This window comes from Molossus molossus, unplaced genomic scaffold, assembly GCF_014108415.1.
Source record: "Molossus molossus isolate mMolMol1 unplaced genomic scaffold, mMolMol1.p scaffold_m16_p_20, whole genome shotgun sequence".
In the NCBI taxonomy this organism is placed as follows: Eukaryota; Metazoa; Chordata; class Mammalia; order Chiroptera; family Molossidae; genus Molossus; species Molossus molossus.
Genome location: NW_023425356.1, coordinates 564,254 through 582,310, shown reverse-complemented (window position 1 = coordinate 582,310; position 18,057 = coordinate 564,254). Strand labels below are relative to the sequence as shown.

The window sequence follows — 18,057 nt, the reverse complement described above, 5'->3', positions numbered from 1 at the left end:
CCTCCAAAACATCAGCCACCAGCTCTCTGGAAGGTACTGTGCCTTACCAACATTACTCTCTGCTTAAATGAGGTTTGACTTGGATTTCATCACCCTCTGAAAATGCCCCTTTGTCAAATCTGAAACATCCAAATTTCTTTTCTTTCTTTTTCTTTTTCTTTTTCTTTTTTTTTTTGCTGGGATTATATTCATCAGTAATTTTTCACTTTCGAAATTCTTGTGGATTCTATATAGTAGTGTAGCCTTTACAAGCCACATTTATGATATCATTTTGTCATAAATGGTGACTTTGGTAGGCTTTGGTGTGTTAATCAGATTTTTAAAAATCTTAACTTTTTAAAACACACTCTGATTTGCTTTACAAATATTTGCTGAATGTCTACTTTGTGTTGTAAACTGTCCTTGGCCCTGAAGATCCAGAAAAAAAGGAGAGAGGAAAAAATCTGTCCCTTTGGACAGAAATTCTGGTGGAAGACTGCTGATAATTTAAAAAAAGAAAGAAAGAAAGAAATGAAAATGAAAAAAAAAGAAAGAAAGAAAGGAAAAGAAAAGAAAAAATATGCATTCTGTCTAATTGTGATTGTTTTAACTATAAAACGTATCTATTTCCAACAGTGTCGAAAAGGCGCGGAGAGGATGCGGAGACGGCCAGGTAGATGAAGCACTAGACGACACACACGGGGATGCGGGACAAGGAAGCTTGGCGTTCAGACCGTCAGGCCACCAGACACACATCTCACCTCCGGGGCCGCCCTTTCTCTGGTACCCTCATTATCTTTAGTAAAATTTCTATTTGAAGGCTTTATGCCACTTTTTCCACACGTCTGGTTTCTTCTTCTTTCCTTCCTTTGAAGAAGGGGACAAAGAAGGTAGGTGTCACTGCTGAGGATTAAGAAATGAAGTCAACATGTAATCCTAATTTTACATCGGAGAGGATATTTCCCAGGTGTGAAGTGACTGCAGCAACAGCAACGTTGAATAACTGCAGCAAAATTAAGTTTCTCAAACAGAAAACACACGTCTCCTGGCCCGTACGGGGATCGAACCCGCGACCTTGGCGTTATTAGCACCACGCTCTAACCAACTGAGCTAACCGGCCACTGGCAGGAAGCTATCCCTTATTTAAGGAAGTAAAATGGTTGTTGACCTTCTCATGTGTTCAGAATTAAAGGATAACCCCCTTCCCTTTCCAAAGAAGACCTTTTTGTTTAGTTTCTTTTAAGATACTAAAGGACAGGGAAAAGAAACTAAAGTGCAGTAAGAGGAGACTGAGGGACAGAGGAAGGGAGATCAGGGTGATGAGAAGGGGAGAAAGTCAGGAGCAGAGAGAAGAAATTAGATGTCCAGGTGCTGCATCATCAGGCCTCTAGACACGGACCCTGGCGTCCCTGCCTCGCGTTAGTGGCTCCTACGGACGCTTGACCTATCCTGAGAGAAGCGTCTGAAGAAACCTGAGCTCCTGACAAAAGGCTACAAATCTCAAGGCCAGCCCTGGGGACAATATGAAGATCTCTAGAGCCCTCTCACAGAGGACTGGACAGCATGACCGTGGGCCCTGCCCTGTGGCTGGGCCCTCTGCTCCTGGTTTCCCTCTGGGGCTCCTCAGCTCCAGGTAGGAGGAGCCCGAGGGTCAGGATGGGGTTTCTAAGGGGGCCTGGCTTAACTCTGTCCCCTCTGTGTCCTACAGCTTCTCTTCTTAGGCACCTCGGTGAGCACATTCAGCGGTTTCAGGAGAGCTCTGTCCTGAGCCTGAGTCTGGACCTGGGGGTTGCAACGCTCCCTAAAGAGGGTTGGCTGGAGCAGTCTCTGGACCCCTTCAACGTATCTGACAGGAGGTCCTTCCTACAGGTGAGGCCAGGAGAGGGGGATCCACTGCCTACCATGCCCTCTCTTCACCTCTCCACTCTGTCCCTCAGCCTCTGTGTTCTTCCCATCTCCACACCTCTGTCTTCCCACATCTCTGCCCCGCAGTCTCACTGTTGCTGTCAGTATACCTTATGGCCTTTAACCCAACCCTTCCGTGTCTTAGATGTGCCCTCTGTCCCCTATTCCCGTATCTCTTTCCTTAACCTCCTACTTTTTTTGCCCTCAGGTCCTGTCCTTCACCTCTCTCTCTGTGTCTGTCACTGCCCCTCAGTCCACTTTCCCCTATCCTTCAGATTAAACACTAAACCCACCACCAGGTCTCAATGTGTAGCAGAGATTTGGACTGGCTTTGGAACCAGCCCTGGCTCACAACAGATATGTACTGAATAAATAAAAAAACTTATCGTTTTTTACACCAACTCTCCAAAGGTCATCTCACCTAGGTGCAATTCCTAAATCCACCTGCACTTATTACTTATTCTACAATTATTATTTCAACATATAGCAGGTGCCTACCATGTACTCATGACTACCCTTGACCCTGAGATATAAGAGAGAAAAAGTTGACAGAAATATCTTCTCTTGTAGATTTTACATTCTAGGTGAGGAGACAACAGGAGGAAAATGAACACATAAATAAACAAGCCTATTTCAGATACTACTAAGTATATAAGGAAAGATCCCTCAGGGAGACACAGTGGGAAGAACAGGGAATAAAGAATAGGTCAGAACACTCACAATCCTATTTCTTCTTCCTCATTCCACCTCTTAGCGGTACTGGATAAATGACCAGCATTGGGTAAGCCAAGGTGGACCCATATTTCTGCATCTGGGAGGTGAGGGCAGCCTTGGGCCAGGCTCAGTGATGAGAGGTAAGAAGCAAAGGTGGGAAGACATAGCTGGGAAGCTGGTGGGGGCCGGGAAAGGGAGCTGTGTACTGCAGTACTGTGACACCTGAGGGCTTCAAGGTCTTACAGCCACCTCACACCCCCATTCCATACTCTTCACAGGGCACCCTGCAGCCCTGGCCCCAGCCTTGGGGGCCCTGGTGATAGGCCTTGAACACAGATTTTATGGCCTGAGTATACCTGCTGGGGGCTTGAATATGGCCCAACTTCGCTTCTTGTCTAGCCGCCATGCGTAAGCAGGGGTAGGGAGAGTTTGGGGTCATGGGACTGGACATGTCTGTGCCTCTATCCTCCACTGCTAGAAGATGACCTTGAGCCTTTAGTTCATGTTTTCTTCTGAATTTCTGTGTCTTATTCTTTCTCTCTCCACCTATGGGTCTCTGTCCCTCCCTATCTCTCTCCTACACTGTCTTCTTCTCTCGCCCTGTTGTGTGGCTACTGGTCCACATGACCTGGTCTCTTACCTGATGACACAGCCTTCTCTCTGGTCACCATTTCTGCCCTTGACCTCTTCAGTCTATTCTCCAAATGAAATCAGAGTGATCAATAGAGCAGATCACCATTCTTCCCACCTCAAATCCCTCACATCTCTCATCTCACTCACAGGAAAGTCAAATCTTTACAGTAGCCACAAGGTTTGACTGGCTCTGGCACTCAGTTAACTCTCTACCTCCACCTTCTCACACTCACTGGGCTCCAGCTGCACTGACATCCTTGCCATTCTCCAGACATACAGGCACATTGCTGCCTTGAGCCTCTAACCCCCACCCTACAGGGAGTGGGCTCCCCCACATATTGCACGGCCCCCTCCCTCACCTCCCTTGGGCATTCTATTCCTATTAACAACCCCACTGCTCTTCCCCTCACCTGTTCTGTTGTTCACACACTTGTCTCAGTCTCTCCTACTTGGTGTCTCTCTGTAACTGTTTGCAATCCTCTCTTTGCCTTTGTCTTACTCTTGTCTCCTTCTTCCTGTATTTCTGTCTGTATCCCTTTGCTTCTGTGTTACTCAGTCTCCCAATCTTTTCACAGGTTAATGTGGTTTCTGACTGCAATAGGATGGCACTAACTGCAACCCGTTTCAGAAAGGTTAGGGAGGAAAGGACGCACTTAGGATAGAAAAGAGGATGTTAGACAAGTCCCAACATCTCTTTTTCTCTCTAATTGTCTCCCCCTTCCCCCAATACTCTAACCTATCCAGCCTAGGACCCCTCCTCTTCCTGAAGAACTCTTTGTGACTGTCCCCCCAGCCCTTCTACATTTGTCAGGTTTCCGCCTAAACTGTCTTGAGATTTCTTTCTCTCCCACCTAATATAGAGGAAAGAAGGGTGAGGCTTTGCAAAGGTTCCCCTGGCCCAGAAATGGATGTGTGGATGAAATCTTCAGAAATACTTCATGAGTAAAGAGTTCTGACTTCTGGCCAGACCCCCCTTCCTGTACAGAGAAGGGATCTTCAGCGATTCCTGAGATGACCGACCAGCCTCCCCTTGACCTCAGGCTGGCCGACGTGGTCTCCACCCGCCTCGCGCTTTCCCGCCTCCTCAACGTCTCCTCCTCCAGCCCCTGGATCTGCTTCGGAGGCTCCTATGCCGGCTCCCTGGCCGCCTGGGCGCGGCTCAAGGTCCCGGGACTCCTCTGGGCGGACCCGGGGGTGGGTGGACTCGGGGTCCCCATCTCAGGCGATAGGAACAGCCTTTCCCCACACCCGCGCCCCAGAAGGGATTTCCACAGCTGTCTTCACAAGGGCTCGGTGCAGAGAGGGACTCGCCTAGGGCCGCACGAGGAGGGCGCGGCAGGGGTCCCAGCTCTCGCGCCGCCTGACAACTTCTCCTCCCCAGTTCCCGCATCTCTTCTTCGCCGCGGTCGCCTCCTCGGCCCCGGTACGGGCCGTGCTGGATTTCTCCGCGTACAACGAAGTAAGGACGCGGGTGGGGCCCGGGAGGACCAGTCTCACGGTCTGGGTACCTCATGCGCCTCTTCTCCCGCGTTCGGACCACAGGTGGTGTCCAGGAGCCTCACGAGCGCGGCGATCGGCGGCTCCCCGGAAGTAGGAGTGGGCCAGCCCGAGGGCTGGGGGGGGAGAGGCTTTCAAGTTGGGGCCAAGGAAAGGGCGCAGCCTGGAGGTGGCGGGGTCTGGGGAGGTGGGAGCCCCTAGATTCTAAGAAGGCTGGAGCTGAGGCTGGGTCTGGACACCAGAGGGGAAGAGCTTCAACGGGGGCGGGGCGGGGGTGGGCGGGGCCTTCAGAGATGACCCTATCCGAAGGTGAAGCTCGGTGTGGGGCGGGGCCTGGGGGACATTCCCGAGGCTGTGCGGACCAGGGTCGGGCCTGGGGCAACCGAGTTCGACCCCGGGGGGAGGAGGGGCTTGGGAAGTCGGGAGCCCAGGAAGATGCTGCTCTTGGAAGACACAGCCCGGGCCCGGGCCCTGGTCTCCGCCGACTCTGCCTCTCGTCCCCGCAGTGCCGGGCAGCAGCGTCCACGGCCTTCGCGGAGGTGGAGCGGCGGCTGCGCGCAGGAGGGGAGGCGCGGGCGGCGCTGAGGACTGAGCTGGGCGCGTGCGCGTCCCTGGACAGCGCCGAGAACCGAATGGAACTGCTGGGGGCGCTGCAGGCTCTGGTGGGGGGCACAGTGCAGTATGACGGGCAGGCGGGGGCTCCGCTGAGCGTGCGACAGCTCTGCGGACTCCTCCTGGAGGGCGGGGTCAATGGCAGCAGCCCAGTGCCCTATCGCGGACTGCGTCGGGCTGTGCAGGTGAGCTCCGCTGAGCACCGCTGCAGGGTCAGGAGACAAGGGCTCCTGCTCACCTCCGCTGTGCGATCTTGGATAGCCGCGAACCCTTTCTGAGCCTTATTTTCTTCATCTGTCAAACGGGGATGACATAGGGCCGTGGAAGGGTGAAATATTCACACACTATGCAAAATTAGCAGCTATGCTATCTCTTTGCCTGTCTTGCTTTGTTTTCTTAGGGCCTGCAACAGTGGCACACAACAAGTGTCAAATTAGTATTTATAGACTGAATGAAAAAAATGTAGCCAGCCCTGAGTACCGAGTTCTCCAGGAGACCAGAACCCCCATCTTTGGAATCCACAGTTGCAGTCCAGATGTTGCTTTTACAGCACTGTGTGCACCAAGAGCTGTAGGAAGTGCTTGACATATATTATTTCATTGAATTCTCACAGCAGTTCCAGGAGATAGGCACTATTATTATCTCCATTTACAGATGAAGAAGTTGGGGTCCAATGTATTATCTCTTGCCCAAGGTCTCACAGGTAATAAGATCCCAGTCATCTAGTACTTTAACCTCTAACCCACAGGGACCCAGGCACCCCTGACTTCCAGGAGAACTCAGGAACTCCCTCTGCTGACTTCTGACCTTTGATCTGACCTATGCTTCCAGGCCCTGGCTTGCTGGGGGGGGAGGGAAGAAAGTTATGAAAGTATGTATGTATGTATGTATGTATGTATGTATATTGTCCCCTAGGTTGTCATACACAGCCTGGGCCAGAGGTGTTTAAGCTTTTCCCGAGCAGAAACATTGGCACAGCTGAGGGTCACAGAACCCCAAGTGTCTGGCGTGGGTGACCGCCAGTGGTTGTACCAGACATGTACTGAATTCGGCTTCTGTGAGTGCTTGGCCCAACCCTCACCTCTGATAACCTTTGAAAAAGCCTATTGAAGTGATAGGTCATAGGCAACACGCATTTATTTGAGATCAATAAGAATACCTACATGAGAAGCACTGATTCAGGCAGAAACCCAAATAGTTTTCCAATTAGGAGACAAAGGCAATGGGTATTTATGAGAAAGGGAAGGAAACAATTACATCAGTAGAAGGAAGGCATTTATTTCTATTAGTGCAGATAGCTAACATTTTAAATAAATATTCTTAATTTTTTTTTAATTTTCAGCCCAATAGACATCAGTCTGATAGTCATAATATCTGCTTTCTTGTTATCCTTGCAAATACTAATTTTAAATCCTTCAATGGTTGAGTAGTCCAGTTAGGTGCAAGAATCTTTCTTTAAATTGGAAACATGACTCTAAGAGTCAACATCTTAAATTTGGTTACTTGTGGATTAATTAAGAGTACTTGAAATTCTGGACAGATTAGGTAGAAAAGAAAAAAATATTTTCATTCTGCTTACAAAGTTATAATTTACCAAATTGTTGTAGGTCATGGGTAGCTTAGGAAAAAATAAAATTCTTATACCTGGAAAATAGATAAAAAACCTAGTAATATTTCATATAAAAATCATAGTCATCTTTGTCAGTTCATTTAGTACCATGTTATTAATTTGTGTTGATATTTATATTTTTGTTATCAGTTTTATGATCCAGTTTTCCTTAGAGTTCTGTAAATCTTTACTTACTTCAGTGTTATGTTTTTAAAGTTATCATCTCTTTGAAGATGAAACATATTCATAGGGACATTTTTCCCCAAAACATCAGGGTAAAACAATAACTTCCTATAATAATAAAAGACTTAAAAATGGCCGTGGTTAAAGACCTGGTGAGAGTTCACATACATACATATAAGTAATGCAACAGACTTAGTTACCATCCCAATCTTAATTAGTTTGACCATATATACAATTATTTTCTCAAGATCCCTCCATGAACTTTCTGCAACTTATACAAACCTGCAACTTACATACACCTTTTTGTTTTTGTTCTTTTTTCATATTTTTATTTTTTCATCTTATTTTAGAACAAAATTACTTTCATTTTCCTTTCTTTACCAAAACAACAACAAACCCATGTCTTTTATTTCCTTCCTTATCCAAAAACACATTCTATTTTCTTTTCCCTCAACCAGATGCATCTCCATGCTTCATACCTCCTTTTACTGAAAGCATTTGTTTAATCCCATCACAGCCCTTTAATTCCGTCTATCACCGTCTGGAGTGAGGGAGGTTTTTCTCTGATAGAATGTGAACTCATTGGTCATTATTGGGGAGAGCTCTGTAAATGATTATTGAAGGAGACTGGAGAGTTGGGTTTATACTCCACAGTTATAGATATCTCCCTTCACAGATGTCACCTGTGAGGACCCTGGATGTCCTTTCTCCCAGCTCCCAGCACTGCCCTCCCAGCTAGAGTTGTGTGAACAGGTTTTTGGGCTTTCAACTTCATCCATAGCCCAGGCTGTGGACCAGACAAACTCCTACTATGGTGGCCAGACCCCAGGGGCCACCCAGGTGCTGTTTATTAATGGTGAGCACGCCATCAGAACCTGACCCCCAAAGTCTCCAACTTGCCCCAGCTCAGCACACCATTCTCTGCTTTCTCTGCAGGAGATACAGACCCCTGGCATGTGCTAAGTGTAACAAAGGACTTGGGAGTCTCGGTATCAGCCCTTCTCATCCCTGGTGCCTCTCACTGCTTGGATATGGCACCTGAGAGGCCCTCAGACTCCCCCAGCCTCCTCCTAGCGCGCCAGGTAAAGCAGAAAAAGATCTGACTGATTTACATTTCATTTGCATATATTTTGCATGGTCCTGCCCTCACTAGTGCTGGGGTCTGACTTTCAAAATTCTCCCACCCCTTTACAGAGCATATTCCAGCAGCTGCAGACCTGGCTCAAGCTGGCAAAAAAGAGCCCAGTTAGGGGTGGGGTCTGAGCCCCACACCCTGGACACTCCCTGAATGGCCACCTCTGGCCAAGATATATTTGTTCACTGGACAGGAGAAAGTGGCTTATTTAGAAAGAGGAAGTTCCCAGGAATTGGGATTCAGCACCTGTTCTGCATATAACTGACTTGTGTCTGCAACCATCCTCACTCCTAACTAAAACTGCTCTGTTACAAAGAATTCTGTAAATATAAGTGGATGAGTATTCTCATTGTTGGTATTTTAATGTCAAATATCAGGGAAACGCCACTCTTCATGCTGGTGCCCTCCCCCTGCTAATCAGATTCTGGATGAAATTCTGCTCAGCTCCTAGGCTGAGCATCTTCCGCATGTCTCTCTGGACCTCAGGCTCTGCCCTGTCTGCTTCTCACCCTTCTCTCACTGTGCCCCTCTTCCTCAGTCTCTTGCTCTCTATCTTATCCACTTCTGTTTGTCTCAGTCTCCCCCTGTTTCTTCAAATATCTTCATTTCTTTCTCTGTGTGTCTTAGTCTGTTTCTGTTTTGTTTTTTTCTGTCAATGTCTTTCTACTCTCCTCCTCTCTTGCCTGCTCTGCCCTTGGTTATCTCCACTGCTCTGTTTCTATTTCTCATTTTTGGTCTCTGTGTCACCTTCTCTCTTTCTATCCCTGCCTCTATTTCCCTTTCTCAGATTTCCCCGTGCTCCGCTGCCTTCTCAATCTCTCTGTCTTCCTGAGGCTCTCTCTGTTTCTCTCTCCTATGTTCTTCCTCCCTCCTCTATTTCTCTTCCATTCAGTTAATTTTTGTACTTCTCTGTCTGTCTCTCTTTTAGTCTTACTTCTAAACCTGCCACTCACCAAATTTTCCCACAATCAAATGTCACTCTCTGGTACTTCCAGCTCCCAACTGTAGGGATTTAGGGCTCTGGTGAAGCCTTCCTGATGAGGAAACGCCCAGGTTCTGAGAGGATGAACCCAATACCAAGGTTCTCTTAGCCTGGCTCAGCTGTACCCCACTGTGAGCAGCAGCCACCAGAAGCAAGAAGTCACAAGTCAGAGAGCTGGGAAGTAGGGGACAAGGAAGGTCAAGTCAGGAAAACCAGTTTGGTAAGAGAAGCCACAACACTCTTTCTCCTCAGAGGAAGTCATGCCCTGCCTCTCTTGACTCCAGCTCCTCAGGAGTAACATTTTTTTCTTCTAAAGCCTAGTTTCAGTGCCTCCCTTTATATACTCACCATGTCCACCATGGTCTGATACATGGGTCTTCAGTGTCAGCTGAGTATGGAAGAGTGTGGTCTAACCTCAATTCTTGACATCTCTTGGTCTCTTTCCTGCTTTGCTGGATGCACTTTTTTCTCAATCTCCTTTGCAACCCCCCCCCCACACACACACACACACTCACACACTTAATTGTATGCATGTGCCACAGAGATGGAAACCCAGGCCACTCACACATCCCTGGCTGACTAAGCCTGTGCACATACTTGGAGGAGTTACAATCTATTATCTAAAATATCAAATATTAACAAAAAAGTATGAGACATGCTAAGAAACATGAAAGTGTGATCCTTACATGTAGAGGGAGGACAATAAAAACGGTCCTTGAGAGGACTTAGATGTTGAACTTAGAAGACCAAGATTTTATGTCAGACAGAGAAAGACAAATACCATATGATTTCTCTTATTTATATGCAAAATCTAAAGAACAAACTAAATGAAAAAACAAATCAGAAACAGACTTATAGACACAGAGAACATTTTGACAGTTGCCAGAGAGGAGTGGGTTTGGGGGACTGGAGGGAAAAGGTGATGGGATTAAGAAGCACTATTTATTATTACAAAATAGTCATGGGGATGTAAAGTGTGACATAAGAAATATAGTCAGTAATATGGTAAAAATCTATGTATGGTATCACATGGGTACTAGATTTATCAGGGTGATCACTTAAGTTATATAAATGGCTAATCACTGGGTTGTATGCCTGAAACTAATGTAATATTGGGTGTCAATTGTAATTGAAAAATAAAAATTATTTTAAAAGAAGACAAAGATTTTAAAGGAACTATTATAAATATTTTCAAACAACTAAAGACAATCATATGTAAAGAATTGAAGGAGAATATGATGACAAATATCAAACAGAAATATCAATAAAGGAATGGAAATAATAATTAAAATACAAGTGAAAAATGTGAACTTGAAAAGTGTAATGACAGAAAGGAAATATTCACACCATATTGGAGCTAACAGAAGAAAGGACTGATGGACATGAATGTACATCAACAGATATATCTAATTTGAAAAAGGAACAGAATTTCACGGATCTATGGGATACCATTAAGTGTACTACCACAAAGAGGATACAGGGATATATATATATATATATATATATATATATATATATATATATATATATATTTGTAAAAGAAATGGCCCAAAACTTTTTCCATTTTGATTAAAAATGTCAAGCTATACATCCAGCAGATTCAACAAACACAAAGAAACATAAACACAAAGTACTACACTTAGATGTACTCTGTTGAAATCTAAAGACAAAAAGGAAATATTGAAAGTAGAAAATAGCAATGACTTATGAGGTATCAAGGAAATGCAATAAAAAAACAGCTGACATTTTATCTTAAACAATAGACGTTGGAGATCTCAGTGCTCTGTGTTGGGTCCTAGCACCTTGAGATCAGGGAGGGAGATGGATTTCAATTCCTTAAAATCCAGTCCCCAGGAAAAGGAATTTGGAGTTTTGTTTGATTATGAGTCATCGAGTTTCTATTTTTTTTATTTTAACAAATAAAAATGTGAGGAAAACAAATGCACTCTAAATAAAAATATACTAAAAGAAAAATCATTCAAAATTATTAGCTTTGGGGGCGCCCACAAAATGAGTATGCAATTCTTCTATATATTGTAAGGCCAAATGAGAGCACAGTGTTTCTGTAATGTAGTGGTTATCACATTTGCCTAACACATGAAAAGTCCCCGGTTTGAAACCCGATGGAAACAACACTGGTTTTTAGAGTGCTCTGGGCATTTTTTTCGATAAATGTCTAAGCCTTTAGGGGTTCATTTTATCAGCCCTGGCACTTCGTGCAAATGATGTCTAAGAATATAAACAACTCTAAATTGATCAAATTATGTTTACAAATTGGATCCTTTTCTCTTACCATTGTACTTTAGTAGTTCTTTATGCTGTCTGTATCCAAGACATTTTGCAATATATGTATTAGGAATATCTTCTTTCAGTCTGTGGATGGTGTTTTCTCTCTCTCTCAATGGAGTCTTTTGATGAAAGGGGTATTCAAGTTTTATGATGTCCAGACAATCCATTTTTCTTTTATGCTTAGCGCTTGTTATGTACTACTGTCTACAAAATGTTTGCTTATCTCCACACCATGAAGCGCTTTTCTGATTATTCTTGAATAGGATTTATTGTTTGCATTTTTGCTTTTGGTCTGTGTGCAAATGACTTGAACAGACACTTCATGAAAGACAACCAAATGGCCAGTAAGAAATTGAGGTGTGTGCCATACCATAATTTAGATAGATAGATAGATTAATGGATAGGTAATAGACAGTTCATGATGGATAGATAGATTAGATAGATAGGAGGTAGATAATAGATAGCTGGGTGAAGGATAGATAGATAGATAGAAAGATAGATAGATAGATAGATAGATAGATAGATAGATAGAAAAAGGAAGGAAGGAAGGAAGGAAGGAAGGAAGGAAGGAAGGAAGGAAGGAAGGAAAAGAGGGAGGGAGGGAGGGAGGGAGGGAGGAAGGGAGGGAGGGAGGGAGGAATAGACCTAAGACCGACTCTCAACACAAGGCAGAGGCATTCCAGGTGCGGGGACCTGAGCCCAACCCTTGATTTCAAATCGGGGCTTTCCAGGTGTAAATACCCGAGTCCAACCCGCATCTTGAGATCTGAGCTTCTGTGATGGAAGGACCTGAGCCCAACCAGGGCTTCCCAGGCGCGGGACCTGTGCCTGATCCTGTCACGTGGCCGAGGTTTTTTCAGTGCTGCGGCCACTAGCTGCCAGAAATCAGCTGGGCACCGAAAAGTTCGGCCTCAGTGGGTTCAACTTTTAGTTCAATTTAGCACAGAACAGTTCCGGTTGGGATTGCAATGCAGCGTGGGTGGGTTTACTTGGGATTGAGACAAGTGTGCGAGACAGACACACGGGGAATCCGGCGTTTGGACCTCGCAGGCCGGGTGTCGTGACAGCCAGCTGTTCCCCTCGGACATTTCCAGGAACTGGCATCCGACTCAGTTCCAGGTGTACTTCCAGCAGGCGGTGGTCGCTGGGTTGGAAGGAAGGAGCCCGACGCTTCTAGGAGTCAGGACCGTGGACAGCGTGCCCCGAATTATTTTTTTTTTTTTTTTTCCGGGGTCGAGGGAAGGATTTCTCCGAAGTGAGAGAGGAGAAAATGGTTAAACGGTACATTTAGGTGGTGATGTGTGTGTTTTGTTCACAAATTTTCAATTTTTATAAAAGCATGAATTATGCAATACATTCTTTCTGCTTGATTGAATGCGAGCTGTAAAATGGGCTACACATCAGGGAAATTCTTCTTCATCATGACTACCGGTGTGTTTGCATTTGCCACGGAACTGGGATTCTGGCTGGGGGAGCCGCATCTCCCGGACTCCCTACCGAGACCACCAATTTTGTCCCCAGAGGACTAAGGAGAATCACAGGATCCGAATTCCTGTGAGTTTTCTCAAATCGTTTGGGAGAAATTTAGCTCTTTTATACTTAGAAGAGGTCAGATCAGATCTCAAATTCTTTTGTGTACTTTGAGACGAAAAAGGGATACGAAGCAGAAACTGTTTTTTTATAAAAGAGCTATCAATTACCTACATATTTTATAACCCTTTTATTATGTAATCCTTAAGATGATGGCCTGAGAAATCCTCTCCTTGGCTGCTGTTCTGTTTTCAGCTTTATTTCACACTTCACAGCACCTTTCTCTTCAACCACACTGTCTGTTTGCAGTCTCTCTAAGTTACCATGGATCTGTGCACATGTTATTATCCAGCCTTAAATACTCTTCCATGCATGGTTAGCATCTTCTCAGCCTTTATTTTTTTTTCAGAAAGAACTTCCCCAAAACTTTCTAAATAAATCTTTATAGTTCTCTTAGCTCTCTACACCCTTTTCATTGCACATTTTTTTTGTTTTTGTTAATTTGCATGATGACTTGATTCCTCTGTTTTTCTCACTACAATATAATTTCCAAGAGGGGAGGTGTAATGCCCAGTTTTGTTCATCAATGAAACCGTAGTACACAATGCCTAGTACACACAATAAATATTAATTGAACACATATGTGAACTCATCATGGTCCTACAAGGTTAATATCATCTCAACTTTGAAGTGAAGAACTGTTCATAGTGAGCAGTTCATTGTATAAGTTTCGGAAACTGTGGAAATGCATAAATCAGAGAGAGGGGGGAATTGAATCATTCCATTTAAAGAAATGAATATTAACAATGGCATTCATGGCCGGCTTCTTTAGGGGAAATCACACTGATTGATGTATTTGAGTGTGGTTTTCAGAAACAATCTAGTGACATCTACGCTGTTCAGCTAAACAAATTACATGTTCTGTGTGAAGGTGTTTGACAGACAATATAACCTTTCCACTTTCCAGTAGTCCTCTGCTCTTCCCAAATTCTGTCAACATGCTACTCTCATAAAGTATTCTGGACACTATACACAATGGTAGACAGCACATGCAGACATCTGATGCCAACACAGAAGATGAAGATAATGATGGTACAAATGCCCCAGCACAGAAGAGTGCTTTACAGATGTGAAAAATACTAAGAAGAAAGAGGCTAATAAATTAGGCTAACAGCAGTTAGGCAAAAGGTGGCAAGTTGGGGTAAGAAAGCTTTGCATTCTAGCTTCCAAGGTTGTACTGTTTAAGAGCTCTATTACAGCCTGGTTGGTGTGGCTTTGTGAATTGAGAATCATCCCCGTTCAATTCCCGGTCTGCACACTCCATTCCCAGTCAGGGCACATGCCCAGGTTGCAGGCTCCAATCCAGGGTGGGAAGTGTGCTGGAGGCAGCCAATCCATGTTTCTCTCTCACCTCTCTCTCTCTCTCTCTCTCTCTCTCTCTCTCTCTCTCTCTCCCCCTCCCTCCCTCCCTCTCTAAAAAGTCAATAAAAATATGTTGTTTTCTTTTTTTATTAATTAATTTATTTTTGTTACAGATGTTTCTCCTTTTCCCCCCACTGATTCCCCCTCCCTTTCCCTCCCCGCCCTGTCCCCAGCTTTGTTGTCCATGTTCATTGTTCATGCACACATGCATATACGTTCTGTGGTTTATCTCTCCCCCACCACCCCCTCTTGTTGTTATTTTTTAAAAGAGCACTATTACACCACCCCTTTCTCAACATCAAAGATCCTTCTCTTAAAGCAATTTTATATTTTAAGGTGTCTAATTGTCTACTTTGAAAACTAAACAAACAGAGAGACATTCTATGTTCAGGGGTCTTTTGCTTTTCTATATGGATTTTGCAATCAACTTTTTACTTTCTGCCAAAAAAAAAAAAGGCCAAAAACCAAACAAACAAAGCTAGCTGAGATTTTGATAGAGATTGTGTTGAATTTCAGATAAATTTAGAGAGTATTTATTGTCATCTTAGGAATATTCTCATCCATGAACATAAAATGTCTCCCCATCACCCATTTCTCCCGCTACCACCCCACTCTCTGTTCTCTGTATCTATGAACTTGGTTTTGTTGTTGTTCTTTAAGATTTCACATGTAAGAGAGATCATACAACGATTGTCTTTGTCTGAATTATCTCACTTAGCACAGCATCTCAAGTTTAATTCATGTTGTCACAGGCGGCAGGATATCCTTCTTCCCATGGCTGAATAATATTCCATACGATGTGGCTATGTGGAATATACCACATCTTTCTTATTCACTTATCTGTAGATGGACAGTAGGTTGTTTTCATATTTGGGTGGGGGTTTTGCCCAATGTGAAAAGTATTATGCTCTCAGACCCACATTTTTTCCTTTTTCACTGTTTGTCCTTTAAAGCCTCTTTGATTCCAAATGTTCTATAGCTCTCTATGTGATCTCCCCATCATTAGCAGTATAGTTTTCATTTTATTTTATTTTAAATCTTTATTGTTGAATGTAGAATGTATTACAGATGTTCCTCATTTTTCCCCCATTGACCCCTTCCTCCCCACTCCCGTCCCCCTCCTGCCTTTTCCCACACTATTGTCTGTGTCCATTGGTTATGCTATAAGTTCTTTGGTTTATTTCTTCCCAAGCAGTATAGTTTTTAAAATAGAATCTTAGATTATAGGTGTTCCTTTGATTACTCCGAAGACCCATTCCAAATTAAGCAACAGCCAAGATTAAATTTTGAAGCAACAGCAACAATCCGAGGGAGAATTTCACAATAATTGGATTAAACTTTTAAAACAATTTTATTTTCTTTATTGATTTGAGAGAGAGAGAGAGAGAGAGAGAGAGAGAGAGAGAGAGAAACATCTATTGGCCACCTCCAGCATACCCCCCACTGGGGATTTGGCCCACAACCTGGGCATGTGTCCTGACTGGAAATCGAACCAGCAACCTCTTGGTGCAGGGATCAACACTCAACCACACCAGCCAGGCTCAAAAAACTTTTAAAAAATGTCCACCACTTATTCCCACATTGACCCCCTTTTCCCTGCTCCCACCCCCCTCCTGCTTTCCCCAATCTATTGTCTGTATCTGTTGCTTAGGACTATATGCATGTAAATTCTTTGGTTTTCCTCTTCCCAATCCTCCAACCCCCTTTCCTCTGAGATTTGTCAGTCTATTCCCTACTTCCATGTCTTTGGATCTATTTTGATTGTCAGCTTATTTTGTTCATGATATTCCATAAATGAGATCATGTGGTACTTGTCTTTCTCTGATTGGCATATTTCACTCAGCATAATACTCTCCAGGTCCCTCCATGTTGCCTCAAAGAATAAGAGATCTCTCTTTCTTACAGCTGCATAGTATTCTATTGTGTATATGTACCACAGCTTTTTTATCCACTCATGTACTGATGGACACTTGAGTTGTTTCCAGATCTTAGCTATTGTAAATAGTGCTGCTATGAACAAAAAATGTTAAGAATTCACTTCAGTATCCATTTAAACAAGATTCCCATAAAGACGAATGGAAGAAAGGCAACCCAGCCAGAAGTTAAACCTAGAGTCCTCTGATCCATGGTCAGGTGAGTTCTTAATGGCCTACCATATCAGGAACTCTTAAATGTGACAGTTTGAATAAGGTTTCAGAAGTCATTGGTATGTATGTAACAACTGTTTTGAACTTAACATTAAAAAAAAAAGAAAAAAAGGTTTTTGCAAGTCAGAGGTTGGTTAGCTCAGTTGGTTAGAAAATGGTTCTAATTAACCCCAAGATCTCAGGTTTGATACCCATATAAGCCCCAGGTTTGTTTATTTTTTATTTTATTTTGCTGCGTGCACCTAGCGGGAGCTGAACCTGGGACTCTCTGGTGAGCAGGCCAATGCTCTAACCGCTGAGCCAAATCAGTCAGGGGTGTTTATTTTTTAGAGAAACTAGATTCTTAACTGATACAAAGCAGAGAATAACCTATAACGTATAATGTCTTAAGAAGTTCCAAAGCCATCACTCTCGTTATCTTTGAATCCACACATAACCCAATTCAGTTCCCATAAATTCCACATTTCCCCTCACAGTGCTTTGTTTTTTCCTCCAGGAGCAGTGGTTGAGCAGAGTTGCACCAGGGTCAGAGGGCTCAAGAGTGGGAGCCCACTGCCTAAAGGGGGAAAAAGTGGAAAAGCTAGCTACCCCCCCCCTCTAGTATATGCCTCTAGTGGGAACTGAACCAGAACTCTCGGGTCTGCAGGTTAATGCTCAACCACTGAGCCAAACTGGCCAAGATAGCTAGCAACTTTTAAAAAGTGTGTTTTACTTACTTTTTAAGTCTTTTTATTTTATTTTATTGACTTTAGAGAGAGGTAGAACCATTTGGTCCGCCTAGGGATTTGACCCACAGCCTAGGTATTTGCCCTCATTGGGATTCGAATCAGTGACCGCCTGATGCATGGGTCAACGCTCAACCACTGAACCACACCGGCCAGGCTAACGGGCCATCTGATTTCAAGTCGTCTTTCCCAAGTACCAACTAATCTCCTTTTCAAATCAACAAGAGATACACTGCAAAGAGAAATGTTTAAAAGGTTGTTCTTTCCTAGTCTCTGAAGACTCTAAGATTCGCCTGACAGCCCGTGCGGCTCTGGGAGGGAGGGAGCTCCCGGAAAGACGTGGGCTCAGAGCCTCTCTCCCTGCTGTCCTTTCCATAAAGACTCTGGTATGAAAGGTGTCGGCCAGCTTGTGACAGGTAACTGTCCACCACTTAATCCTAGAAAAGGAAAAGCAGATAAACTTGATACCTTTATGACTGTGTCAGGGGACTTGGGAAGAAGAGCTAGGTCACCAAAAGTTTAGGGAGCCTCACCGACAAGAAGGTTCCATGGTGTAATGGTTAGCACTCTGGACTCTGAATCCAGCGATCCGAGTTCGAATCTCGGTGGGACCTCATTTTGTTTGCTCCCCACTTCCTTTCTACAACCCCTTTCCTCATTCATACAAATCCCTGCAGCCAAGTTCATTTCTGATA

At 44.2% G+C, this 18,057-nt stretch overlaps 1 protein-coding gene and 2 non-coding genes across 3 annotated transcripts; 2 read left to right on the top strand and 1 right to left on the bottom strand.

The window, feature by feature from the left end:
- Positions 1-1,025: 1,025 nt before the first annotated feature.
- Positions 1,026-1,099, bottom strand: TRNAI-AAU. Its single transcript has one exon. It is a non-coding gene; the product is annotated as a tRNA-Ile (tRNA).
- A 443-nt stretch (positions 1,100-1,542) lies between these two features.
- On the top strand, positions 1,543-8,395 carry PRSS16 (serine protease 16). Its single transcript, XM_036272341.1, has 12 exons — positions 1,543-1,612; positions 1,688-1,848; positions 2,639-2,738; positions 2,877-3,006; positions 4,272-4,395; positions 4,613-4,690; positions 4,774-4,821; positions 5,235-5,525; positions 6,256-6,397; positions 7,809-7,988; positions 8,069-8,214; positions 8,327-8,395. Exons 1-12 carry the CDS (start codon positions 1,543-1,545, stop codon positions 8,393-8,395), a joined length of 1,539 nt encoding a protein of 512 aa, XP_036128234.1.
- A 9,509-nt stretch (positions 8,396-17,904) lies between these two features.
- Positions 17,905-17,976, top strand: TRNAQ-CUG. Its single transcript has one exon. It is a non-coding gene; the product is annotated as a tRNA-Gln (tRNA).
- Positions 17,977-18,057: the final 81 nt, after the last annotated feature.